We start from the raw sequence: 13,345 nt of genomic DNA, 5'->3' as shown, positions 1-13,345 counted from the left end.
TCTATTGGTAGCTCTTATATCTCCGTGGGTCAGTTTCTATAGACGGCCATCGGGATTTAGTCTCGGGAACTTCGCACCCCCTGATTTTGCTCCAGCCCCCCCCCCTAATATCACTCCTTTCCTTGCCTCCGCCGATCTGCCATGTCGGGATGTGCTCGACTAGCGTTCAACCCTCCCTCTCGTCTCGTTTATGGAGCACGTCGTAGGCCGAGTAGCAAAAGTCTATTAGTGCCCTTCAGGGTTCGCGGTTTTCCCCATAACCACTATGCCTTTGGTCTTTCACGGGTCTGCGGTTCATTTGATTGCGTCCGGGCTTTCTTCGACCGCCTCTATCCCTCTTTAATAGTTTTAAGAGTACAACATCTATTCAAGGGGATTTCAACCCGTAACGAGTATCTCGTTGCATATTTTTCTCCTCAAGGGAGCTTGTGCCCCAAGATTTACACGTTTCAAATTGAATTCTTCAGAAATAACGAATCGTCACCTTTTAACTTGTCAGTTGGGGGTCCTCCGAAGGTTCTCTACAGATCATTGTGCCGATTATGATAGTGTTTTTGGTATTACAACTCATGATGTGCTTCTTGGTCCACCACGGAAAGGGTCCATTGAACGGATCTATTTAAGACCAGTAAACAACATTTTACAATACTCATCAGCGCAGGTCCACGAATTGGGACTAGTTCGGCCACCTTATATTTCCCCTTCCTTCAGGGCATCTCTAAAGGGTTGTACGTTTATGCCTGCCGATCATTAGCTTCGATGAATGCATCCCTAAAGGTTTATCTCAGGGTGTCGTGAAGAAGCTTTCTATCTCCCCCTCCCCCCTCTTGATTGCTTATTTCGAGTCCAGGGAGTCTTTTGTAAGTTCAAAGGACTTATTCGATCTTTGCCTCCATAACAGAAAAGGACGTAGGGTTACTTTTTGAAAAGATAAGGATAGTTTATTTTCTACGAAAAAGGGTCCAATTGATGTTAACCCTGTGTTCACTATTTTTAATAAACTTAATACACTCTTCAGATACTCTTAAGCATACAAAGACAAAACGTCTAAGTCCTAACTGTCTAACCATGCGTCTATCGTCTATCGTCGCTCAAAACCAACTCTGACCCTGTCTCTCTTCTCAACCCTGGACTGGGCCTTAATCGCGTCACGTGGTCCTAGCATCCCTGGACTTCGCTGGCTGCAACGTCTTCCGCTTGTCACATCTGTGAGTCTCATAAACCCACAAAATATGACTCTCTAAGTGCTTCTATCGTACAGGCTTGTATCCCCGTACCAATCCATGTCTATTTCCGGGGTTTCTCCACAAATAGTACCTACGCTACGACTACAATATAATCTTATAGCCCTAGTACTATCTTAATAAAATACGGAGGAGATCTGTCTGGACATCATACTCAACAGATTATCATTTTTACACTGCGGATTTCCCCATAATTTTTCCCGATACTACAAGAATGTCCTGAGAGCTTGCGGTTCCTTTTGAACCCTACTATTATGAGAGGGGATTCTTCCTGCTCTTGGTTTCTCTCCGAGTAGGTAGCGTCTCCTTTCTTGAATCAGCTGCAAGTTTGAAGGTCCTTAGAATATTTGAGAGGTATACTGAAAACCACTATCAAAGCCCGAGATCATCTAGTGAGCACTGCCAAACTACAATGTACTTAACTATGATTAGCAATTGTGGAATTATTTTTCGTCACCAAGAAGCCATTGGGTTTTGCCGGAATTCTCGAAAGTTATTGCCGTTTTCATTGCTCATTTCGAAGATTGAAAAATGACATGGGCGTGAATCAACGGAGAATTTAAATTTCTATTCCAAATCTGTCTTACGAAAGAAGGAACATGGACTCGTGGGATAAGGAGCACGAGTGCAAGTGAGAAGATGTAGCTAGAGTTGACGTATGAAATGAAGTTCCTTGTCTTGTAAGCAGTACTGTACCAGTGTAGGTTTCTTTTTGGATATTGACTAATCGCTGAATGACGTACCTGAAAGTCATGAAGGAAACATTGACGTCCAGGAAGACACAGGTTCCCTCCTGAAGTAATTCCTCTAATGAAGGGGATGCTATTTGCCAAGTAACCAGCGCAGAAAACTTGTCAGCTAATATATTAGGAGTGTGAATAAGTCTTTCCCGTTTTTTTCAAATTCTGAGCCTTTATTGTGAAAAAATGATTACAAATGAATTATTGAAAGTATTGGCCATCGTCTTCTTGCGTTTGACACGAATCTTCATCAAGCAAAGTCGCCAATTCTTGATCTTCAAAGATTTGCGGCCGCCCGGAACGCTCCTTGTCTTCCACGTCGAAATCACCACTTTTGAAGCGTCGAAACCATCCGCGAACACTTGAATCATCGACACAACCTTCTCCATAAGCTTCCTGAAGCAATCGATGCGCCTCTGCAGCAGATTTCTTCAAATTGAACCAATAAAGTGAAACTTCCCGCAAATGACGTCGACTCGGCTCAAATTTCGACATTTTCACGATATCAAAAATTTATGATGCGAAAAAATTTCAACTAATGTGTTAGTGTGGAATTGTTGACAGATGAATAAGCTTTGATTATGACATATGTAACCATTGAATACTCGCACAGTATTGGTGGCAGCATCTCTTACAAAAAACGGGAAAGACTTATTCACACACCTAATATAATGAGACTCAATACGCGCTCAGCGCCCCCGGTTTGTATTTTCTGCCTCGAATATGAACATATGGCGATTATATTCACCAATGAGGAAAAAGTCTCACGCATGAAGTCAGCAAAAGTCTCACGTAGCTAATTTAATTTATATGTTTATGTTTTCATTGATAGGACGAGACCGAATACGCGCTCCATCCACTGTATTTGACTTTCCCGCCTCGAACACATTGACCAATGAGGAAAAAGTCTTAAGCATGAAGTTAGCCAATGACTCATGTGGCTAACTTACTTTATGTGCTTGTACTTTCTCTGCGCAGGAGGAAGAGAACTACGTAACGTCACGTGGTCTTGGCGTACAGTCTGTTCAAGAAGTTGCGTCTAACGTCCAGTGCAATAGAATTAGCGTTTAAAAATATGGGTAGGAGAGTGTTGCATTAGTTATATGAGAGAAGTACGTTCTTTCACATTCGATTGTATATTGCTGTATGTTGATAATTTGTCATTCGGAAAAAAATATCAATAGATTTTGTTTGTAAATTCATGAGGACATGAAAACTTATTTTCCAAATTCAGTAGTTCATGAGTGAATGTCTAATATATTGGTATAGTTTTTTTATTGAAAAGCAGAAAATAGCAGTAGCAATAAATCATCAAAATTCTTAATTTCAAAAATTCAAGGTACAGAATGAAAACCTCACAACTGTATTATTGATACGTCACTAGATACCTGTGACAGATGTCTAATTCAAAATTTTGGCCCCTGGGGTTTCCACGTATATTCAATTTTTCCTTGTATGTGTGATAAAAAAGAGAACAGAACTGAAAAAAATACATCATGACAATATTACAAAAATATGAGATATGAGTATATTATACATACACAGGATGGACATTTTTCAAACGCTCTCGAATCTTTGGAATTTATAAATAACCATCCCACCTCATACAGAGATGATCAATTGAAGCTGTTGAAAATTGACAGTAATAAATCATCTAGAGATAATTCATTTTTCAGTATAAATCTGAATAATCAAAGCAGAAGCCCACAAAGTGTTTTCGAAACACTTATGCATTATGTGGTAAATGGCTAACCCATGCGAGGGAAAACGGAGCTTTTGTGTCAGTGATCCATCACGTGGTTTAGCTCCTACAGCGCAACCGCAATTAGATAAAAGAGAACAGGCAGCCCCGCCTGAAAGTGTCTCTTCTCTTTTGATAAAGGCTTGTTTTGCGAAATGATTATTGTCTCATTGTCAATAAAAAGAGACGTTGGTTTTGGGGAAAACGTAGTAAAAAGTTGTAGTTCATGATTTTTGCCAATAGTTTCTCGTGCGGTGCTCATGCGATCAGCTCGGGGTCTCCCAAACCCAGAGAGCTGAGCCTCTACACTAGTCAATCCTTTCCAGCTTCTCCAGCTGGTTCCGGTTCTCTACAGACGCCTCTAGCTATTGTTCCTTAGCTCTCTCGAATAATTTCAACCGTACACTTATTTAAACAAATTTCAAACTGTCACGAGACAAATAAACGTTGTAATTTACACAGGAAAAACTAGTGATAAAATACGAGACTGGAAACATAAAAAAAAATTTTGAACTCGTAAATGACGATTTCGAAAAACGTAAAATAGGAGGTCCGACCTGGCCTTTCCCCGTCATTTACGAAATCTTAATCACGTAAAATCCTTGAATGATGAAATCGTAAATACAATCCAAAAAAAATTGTCTTTGCCAATGTGAAGTCTGTACCTTTCAGAGGATTTTGAACCATCTGAAAGGTGGGCTTTCAGATACATTTTTTCAACTGTTGAATTTTGGGGTTTTCCCCGAAGACAAAATTCTCTCGTTCCAGAGTTTTTATATTTAAGATTAAAGACAATGTTTTACGACTTCATTGTCGTCGGTGCTTTTTCGTTGAGACTTTTATTACTGAACTTTTCCAAAGGGGTTGTCCCGAAAACCATGTGGTGACCAGATATGGTCTACATAGAATTTCTCAGTAAAGTTTCAGGGGGTGCGGAATTTATTGCCCTCTCTAAGTAGAGGTGAATCGGGGCCTCACTAGCAATTTGGTTTTTAGTCTTTTGCAAGATTTCATAATGTGTACAGTGTCCTCTGAACAAGCAGAGTCCGAATAATATATAAAGTTCAGTGTTGTAATTATTAACAATGGGTTCTCAATTATTTTGTTCCTCATATACCAACATCAACAATCTGGGTGATTGAGAATCATCTGATATGTAAAGATTCCATAATTATATAGATTATTTTTCCCATCCAAATCTTGGCCAATAGGATTGCACCATTCGACGTTATTTTGTATAGTCAACACGGTATTTCAGCGGATATTCTTGGAAATTTCACTGGAAATTTTGCATGTTGATATATATAAAAAAAAACAAATGTTGAAGTAACCCTCAATTGTATCTGACAGATTAATGGCAATTCGTTGAAAATTATGTCTCATGGTGCAATTCTATCGGCCAAGATTTGGATGGAAAAAATAATCCCCCGAATACCACTCGAACTTCGAAATTATCTGATATTTCCCTCAAGGTTCCCTACAAACAAATAAGCTCGTCAAGTTTTCCAGAAAAATCACTCGCGCTTCGCGCTCGTGATTTTCAAACTGGAAAACTTGACACGTTCATTTGTTTGCAACGAACCTATCGGGAAATATCCGATAATTTCGGAGCTCTTGTGGTATTATATGCGAAAATTTGATTTTTTTCTATTGCATTTTCGATTCCATCAATCGTGGAGTTTACGTTATTGACGTTTCCAAAATCACCAATTATATTTTGGAAATCGTAATTGGCGTATCCTTTTAGAATCATTTACGTTGCCAAAGTTGCAATTTACGTGTTAAAAAATCACGTAAATAACGTTTTAAATTTCGTATGTAGGATCAGGGTACAGGGGACAGCCATAATTTTAATTTAACTTAAAATATTTATTGGTAATGAAAAAATACATAGGGTATAAGATCCACCATCTTAGGTGTTCGACTTTCATCCTCGGACTGACCCATACCTCGTCCTCTCGCACCATCCATACACAATTGTTTATTATATATCTTTTTCTGGCTCTGTCATACTGTTTCTCTCTCACACTCATTCCACTCATACGACATACATAAATACACAAAGACATACCACACACGTCGCACTCATTCCCAAAAATCATTTCCCTTGTTCCGTTCAATCTAACAATGGTTCCTTCTTCCATCACGCAACAGGCATTCGACACATTCATATAAACATTCAAATCTTTGTAAAGCGTTGAAATATTAGAGTCTATGTTTATACATTCTGGCGACATACTTTCATCTCACTCATACCCACATTTGTCTTTCTCGCATTTCACACAAAAAATCAGTCATCCTACACGTATGTTACCATTATTTTTTTCTGCGTGTGCTCCTTCGACTTTGAGTTGTAGCCAAAATATCCAGAATTATCTAAAATAATGTTATAAATTCAAATGACTGTTGTTATTTCAGAATCGCAAGAATCTTCGATTCAGCCTCAAGATCAGCGGTTCGACCACGCTACATAAGTCCCACATCACAAGTCTGCATAGCAGCAGCACTGATTGCCTTTCAAGTGGTTCTAACTCTCGTCTGGATGATAGTGCAACCACCAGGGACTCGTCATTTCTATCCAGATCGTCGTCAAGTAATCCTAAAGTGCAACATTCAGGACATGAGTTTTTTATTTTCTCAATTATACAATGCTTTTCTCATCGTTGTGTCGACCATTTATGCAGTAAAAACCCGGAAAATTCCGGAGAACTTCAACGAGAGCAAATTCATCGGCTTCACAATGTACACAACGTGCATAATATGGCTAGCATTCGTTCCAATTTATTTTGGAACTGGTAATGCACACGAAATACAGATCACGACGCTGTGCGTTGCGATAAGTCTAAGTGCATCAGTGACACTTGTGTGTTTATATTCACCAAAGGTTTATATTATTGTCTTTCAACCTGAGAAAAATATCAGAGGAAAAGTCACCATGAGTGGCAGTACCTTTAAAAAGCAGGACAGCAGTGGTGGAGCTTCATCGGTTGCAAAGTGTAAGTTCACCACATCCCTCTCTTTAATAATGACATTTACCTAATAACGTGGTTTCCACCGTAGAGGAACGTATAATGGACGGATAATTTAATTGATATTGACGTTGATAGCATGCAAGAATATCACGTTAACCGTTTGCGTGATCCCTTGACACTTCCATATCGATTTGATATCACCAAGTTCATCAAAATATTCGACAAAAATATGTTAAAGTTAGGAAGACAAGACAGAGTTTAAGTTGTATAGGATAAAATCTTATGCTTATCATCTTTCCAACTTTTTTTCTATTGGTTTTATTGGAATATGGGTGTAAATGATCAAATTATTTAAGAGACACAGTGAAAATACTTAATAGGATATCCTTTATTAGCACGAGGAAGGCACGTCTTAACTAGAGGACAGTTGTTCAGAGACTGAAAACTATATCAAAGGGAAAACGCTCTCAGGGAAAAGAAAAACAGTTTTATGACTCGAAGAAACATTCAGCATATGTTTAGGATTAAACCGTCTCGAAAGCGGAGTACAACCGATCATAAATTAGTCCTTTAGTAGAGCTGTTTCCCAGAAAGTAAATGAGATGTCGAGTGATTTTTTGTAGGACAATGAAAGAACTGTACTCAAATATTCCAACACGTTTAAAGTGCTGGAACCCCAGAGTTGGCTTATTCACAATATCTTTATTTTACATTTTGTGTATATTATTTGAGTTTAAAATATCAAGTTATGTTATTCATTTAGATGTACAATATAGTTGTAGTCTTTAGCCTCCACGATTTTGTGAGGGTGTAAGGAGGGCAACAGTTCTTAGCTCTCTCTCAGTTGACTGGATGATTCTATTCTCTGTTGATCGACTGTGATGGGGTGAGTTAAGCCACTGGGATGCTGCCCTGGCTAGCATGGAGACTAAGCACGATTCAGTGGGTTAGTGCATAGCAACATCTCACGTTCAATTAAAAAATTATTGCGTTGAAGGCAGGACTGTGGAGACCCAGTGAATCCTTTTAGTATCATTTTCAAATGTAGAGTTCGGCAAACTTTGGAGGCTTGTGTCTTGGTGAAAAAAAAATCGCCTGGTCCTAGTTTCATCCGTTAAATCAAGTACTTCTGGACACCAATGCAGAATTTTATTTCTTTTCAGGCCATAGTTTGTGCGGTATGGCCGGGACAAGTTCTAAAAACCTCGGTTTTCCCCCTGTGTTAGATTAGCAATTTTTCCTGCAAAATTATCCTGATTTTTTATATCATAGTTCAATTATTTAAGTATGGAAAGGTTAAACACACATTTCATTTTTTTAATAATTATTCTTTCTTTAAATAAAACATCTCTATCTCCAATAGAAAATCATCAATTGGAATGGGATAAATTGCAATTTATTTACAATACACTATTTAATACTTTTTTAGAAGCATTCATGGAAATGAAGTTTCTATAAAATTACAAATAACTGTTGAAACTTGTTGGCAAAAATATTAGTCCTTTAACTGCAATGTTTTAGAATATTATGGCAGTAGTCCGTCGTGGGTCCGGAAAAAAATTGATTACCAAAATTCAGTAAGATTTTTCAATTGGATCTTCGGGAAGTTAGACAAATTTAGTTAAGACTCCGATCCACCTTCTTGGCCTTCCTCATGTCCACCTTTCCACATGTGTCATCTGCTAGTTTCTTCAAAAGTATTGTCTGGAATAGAATGATTTTGTTCAATATTGAAAAGCTATTAATATTCCTTTGCTGCTTTGCTTTGAATTATTTATAACCCATTGATTTTTCTAATTGATTCGACTAAAATATTTTATTTGTGGAAAATATATTTTAATAGTCGCCGATAGGCCATCTGTCCTCCCAAGAGGTAGAGAAGTACACATATACTTCTGGTGAACCCATAATGACGCGTGGTCAGCAAAACATGGAAATTTTAAGGTTTTTAATGAAATATTCCCTCTCTATTTGTGAAGAATCCCTCTTAATGAAAAATAATCAAAATCCCTTCAGTTTTCAATCATCTATTCAAATAAATTTTCGTCATTTCAATGGGTCGTTCCTTAGCAAAAATAGCCGTATGAGATATTTTTAATTAAAAAACAATAATTATTGAACAAATGAGTTATCCGTCCAATCATTTTATACTTGAATAAGTGAGCAATCATATAAAAAATTGGGATAATTTGTCAGGAAAAATTGAGACTCTAACACCTGGTCAAATTTTAACAATTTTTGCTATACATGAAAAACCGGGGTTCTTTAACTTTTTGAAATAAAATATCGTATTTACCTAGAGTAGTAGGTGATCTCACGAGGGAACGTGGTATTATAGTCATACCTTTTTCCCACTAAGGTACAAGACTCCAAAGTTTGTGGACTCTACATGTATCAACTCAGGGTTGATCCGCTCGAACTACCAAATTAATATCACTCGAGATATCATTTTTTCTCTGACGTCTCTCCGGGTATTGGTTTGTCACTCGATTAACAAGAACTGTGTGAGAAGGAAGTTAATTGATTAGGGAAACTAATAATCACATTACACTGCCACTGGGTTGCTCTAATCTCTATTTGCTATTTTTTATTGAACACGGCCATTGCGTACAATGGATACAAAAGCTGAAGAGTTCACTCCAACTTCACTTCCAAAAGCGAACTGAGTCGATCTTTTCGTTTTCCTCGTGGGACTGTCCGAAGAAAGAGGAGAGAATTTGCTATACAACAATTATTTGTCGTTTCTCTGATTGGTGGGCCAAGAACCTTCGAACTCATTGGTGGGATCTATTGATGGTGGGAGTAGAAAGGGTGTCATTCGAAGAATGGCAGAAATTTGACATTTTCGAAGTCATGAATTCCTAGCCAGATCCGTCTGAAAGTGTGTTCAGCGTATGGATGCTAGTAAAGTTAGGGAGTTTCCCGTCATAAATGACGAGTTCAGAGGATGTTAATCTTCGCGTCCGATTTTAGGGTTGACGAAAAAAGTGAATTGCTGAAAAGCTGATGAGTTTTGGGGAACAAGATTTTTCGCAGATGACCAGCAGCTTTGTCCAAACTATTAGGTCAAGCTTTTCTTTGGAATTGCCGGATTTGACGGACGAAAAAGCGGATTAAAATTGCACTTACTCGCGTCCTCTTTCTTCTTTCGCTCTCCTAAATGCATGGCAATTTAAAATATCTTCCTTTTTTGGAAGATAATAATAATAAATTATAATTAAACACATTTTGATGATAAATAAAAATAGAGTTGTTGGAGATGAAACACTACATTTGAAAAGGATAGTAGTCAGTAGGGGTTTTCCATGATTTCCCTCTACGCCTGTACAAGTGCAGTACAGTTGGGGAAAAAGTTGGTGCCATGGCACCGCTAAGGAAGGGAACAAAATGTACAGACCCGAGAGGGTATACATCTAGAACGGAAATAGGGAATTTTTCTCCGCTGATGATACTGTAGACAGTTGACAGTTGACGTAATTGTGCTTCCTCTACAAAGTCTCCAATTTTTACACTATGGGCTTGACGGCAATTGTAGTACGAGTTAAAATACTCAACGCCATGTTTGTAAAGTAGTTTCATTCCTCGTTCCAGAACGTTCCTCCTTTTTAACCGAAATTCTATAGTCAGTGTGAGACACACGATATTCATTTATGTACTCGTCTGCTGCATCACCAGTCACTGTATCAGCCCTCTCATTGCCCTCAATGGCTCTGTGGGATGTCTTCCCAACTTCATATGAATTTTCTCTGACGAAATGTGGGCACCTCATATTTTTTACTTCGAATTAACTATTGATCTCAGGCAATAGGCATGTTCCAGGAGATGTCTGGATTGGCGGAAATAATAGGCGAATGGGTAAATTCTAAGCGGATTATCGAGAGTGAATGAGCAGTCGTGTTTCACAATACCACAGCTTAGTTTTTACAACTGTGGGATATGTGGGTCGAAGGAAGTTTGAGGCAAAGACAAACGTTCAACAGGTATATATTTATTGACACCACTACACATTATTAAATACCTCTAAATACTACGTTTAAGTTATTATTATTAATACACATCATGACCTTAGTTCACACCATAAGCCACTCTTACAAAACCCTTAGGGTGGCACTCTTTCGACACTTCGTCTGTACTCTAACTCTCTGATCTAAACTCTGACTGCTTTGCCTGAACTCTGACTACTTTCTACTCTGGAGTAGGCCCTAGCAGCGTCACGTAACCCAAACGTCTCTCGACGACGCTGACTGGAAACGATTTCTCCCTGTCACGTCTGTGGCCCTCTCATATACCCCCAACATATGACGGTCTAGAGACTTCTATTGTACAAACTTGTGGGATCCCCCCACAAATAGCACCTATTGCTACGCCTACAATATGATATTATAGCTACACTTGGGAGAACTTCAGCCCACGATTCTTAATTCTACTCTAAAATAATACCATTAAGCTCTAGGAATATATTTCCCCAAAACTGCTAGCTATATAAAAATTCCCGATACTACACAACAAACTTACTTGGAGTTCACGAAACATGAACAATCGAGTGTTAATCAGGACTCAGATCAGAATAATGGAATTGAGTCAATAAAATTTTTTGAGCGGACTCATGAGGACACGTGTTGCATGTATGATCTTTGCAAAATCCTCTTCTTTAATTGTTATGGCACTGGTTAAAGTATCTTGCGGTTGTTTTCCTAAAGTGGCTGTTCAATTTCCGAGTGGTAGATCATTCTTTTTACGAGAAGGTAAACTGATTGGCTTTCAGGCAGGGCATCTCCAACAAATTATTTTTTCTGCCCACCGGCCAGATGTGGCAACTTCCCGATTGCTAGGCGGCCGAGAATTTACGATTTGTTGGCTCGTCAAGCAGAAACATCCTATACACACCTCGGCCAGTCAAACAAACACCTCCGATCACATGTTTCTCATCCTCAACTTCGCCTCGGCTCACAATTTCAAGTGATCGGAGACACTTCCTTTTTCCGGGTAGAAATGTAATATGCTATTGATTCGTCAGAAAAATTGGCGAGAGGTGGACTCGAACCTAATGCGTTTCGAGTGACTGTATTTGAAGACAGGTGTGCTACCAACTACGCCACGGATCGCTGATGTCTTCGCAAAATACATGAGGCTGAGTGATGCCTCACGAGGTGACGCGAAAATTTCAAGTGGTCATATGGATATTGGCCATTGAGAAAGTCCTCACGTGATCTCGAAGACATCTCCTCGGATGTTGTCTAGACCGCTGCATCTTGTTTTTCGATGGTGAAGATGTTTTGGTACCATTCTTCGTTGGTTCACGGAACAGGTTCTAACGCTCTTTCCAGAACTCCGGCTCTTCACAACCCCCTCTATGGGATATATGGGTTAAAGGAAGTTTGCCGTAAAGAGACAAACATTACGTATATATATATATATTGATTTTTATTTACTAATATACATCACTAAATACTACAACTTATGATTATTACACTGCTTTATTCTAAGTTAAATAATGCCCGACTTTTCTAAAATTCTTAGGATGGCATTCTCCACACCTCGTCTACACTCCAATTCTCTGGTCCAAACTCTAAACCTCTCGTCCGAACTCTCTGGCGTAAGCCCTCGCAGCGTCACGTGACCCTTAAGTCTCTAGACCTCGCTAGCTGGAAACGATTTTCACCTGTCACATCTGTGGCCCTCTCATAAACCCTCAAAATATAACCCTCTAGGTACTTTTATTGTACAGACTTGCATCCCTGAACCATTCATGTTTATGTGCGGGGTCTCCCCACAAATAGCACCTATTGCTACGTCTGCAATATAATCCCATAGCTACACTTGGGAGAACTTTATCTCATAATTCTTAATCGTACTCTGAAATAGCACCATTAAGTTCTAAGAATCTATTTCTCCAAAACTAATAGGTACATACAAAATCCCGATGCTGCACCTCTTCCGCATTAGGTCCTTCATATAATCTATGCACACACTGATTTGGTCTTTGTCTCTCGGTGCGACACCACGACATCTACTTTTAATCAGCTCATCGGCTTTTTCGTTGTCGCGGACGTTAGCGAGATCTGGGATCCGCACCACTTCTAGCTGATTATGGTCAGCCGTCCTCTCGATCAAATCGATGCAGTAGTTCATGAGTCCAGAGCAGCTCTCTTACTTCACTGGTTGTCTCCCCACACGCTCACTATCAACGTAAATGTCTATTTTCTGGCCTTCGTCCTTACTGTCCAGGATTTCTTGGCACAGGCCCTTGAGGCAGCAAGTTCATCTCGGAAATGAAACGTCGAGTCCCGTAGAGCCTCGATGCCGGGGCTCGGCAGGACTACAATGAGGTGCTGTCTGGTACCCCAAAGGTTTCGTTTGAAATATTGATCTCCATCACTGCCATTTAATCATCGGCATGATCACTTTTGCACCTTAGGCTGGGGACTTAGTCTGCGAGGAAGTGCTAGAGCAGCCGAGGCAGGTAGTTAGGCCGGTTGGCAGTCTCGATGACTACCATTGAAGAGGCATTAAAGGGGAGGTCAGCGGGATCTCGCTCAAGGGTCCTCGCGGCTTTCTGATTTCGCTCCCTCATCATCCCTTTTCACCCTGGCTGTTCTCCTATCCGCCACCCGGAAACGTACCCGATTGGCGGATAGGGGAACCACC

At 39.5% G+C, this 13,345-nt stretch overlaps 1 protein-coding gene across 2 annotated transcripts in view; it reads left to right on the top strand.

The window, feature by feature from the left end:
- The window catches only part of LOC135166286 (metabotropic glutamate receptor), a 99,456-nt gene that overhangs the window by 75,196 nt on the left and 10,915 nt on the right, over window positions 1-13,345 (top strand). For both annotated transcript variants that reach the window (XM_064128407.1, XM_064128408.1), the window contains one exon: window positions 6,144-6,721. In XM_064128407.1, the coding sequence (XP_063984477.1) occupies window positions 6,144-6,721 (578 nt within the window). The remainder of the gene's footprint in view (window positions 1-6,143; window positions 6,722-13,345) is intronic.

Source organism: Diachasmimorpha longicaudata, chromosome 9, assembly GCF_034640455.1.
Source record: "Diachasmimorpha longicaudata isolate KC_UGA_2023 chromosome 9, iyDiaLong2, whole genome shotgun sequence".
NCBI lineage: Eukaryota > Metazoa > Arthropoda > Insecta > Hymenoptera > Braconidae > Diachasmimorpha > Diachasmimorpha longicaudata.
Note: the sequence above shows the minus strand (reverse complement) of the source record. Positions and strands in the feature narration are given on the sequence as shown.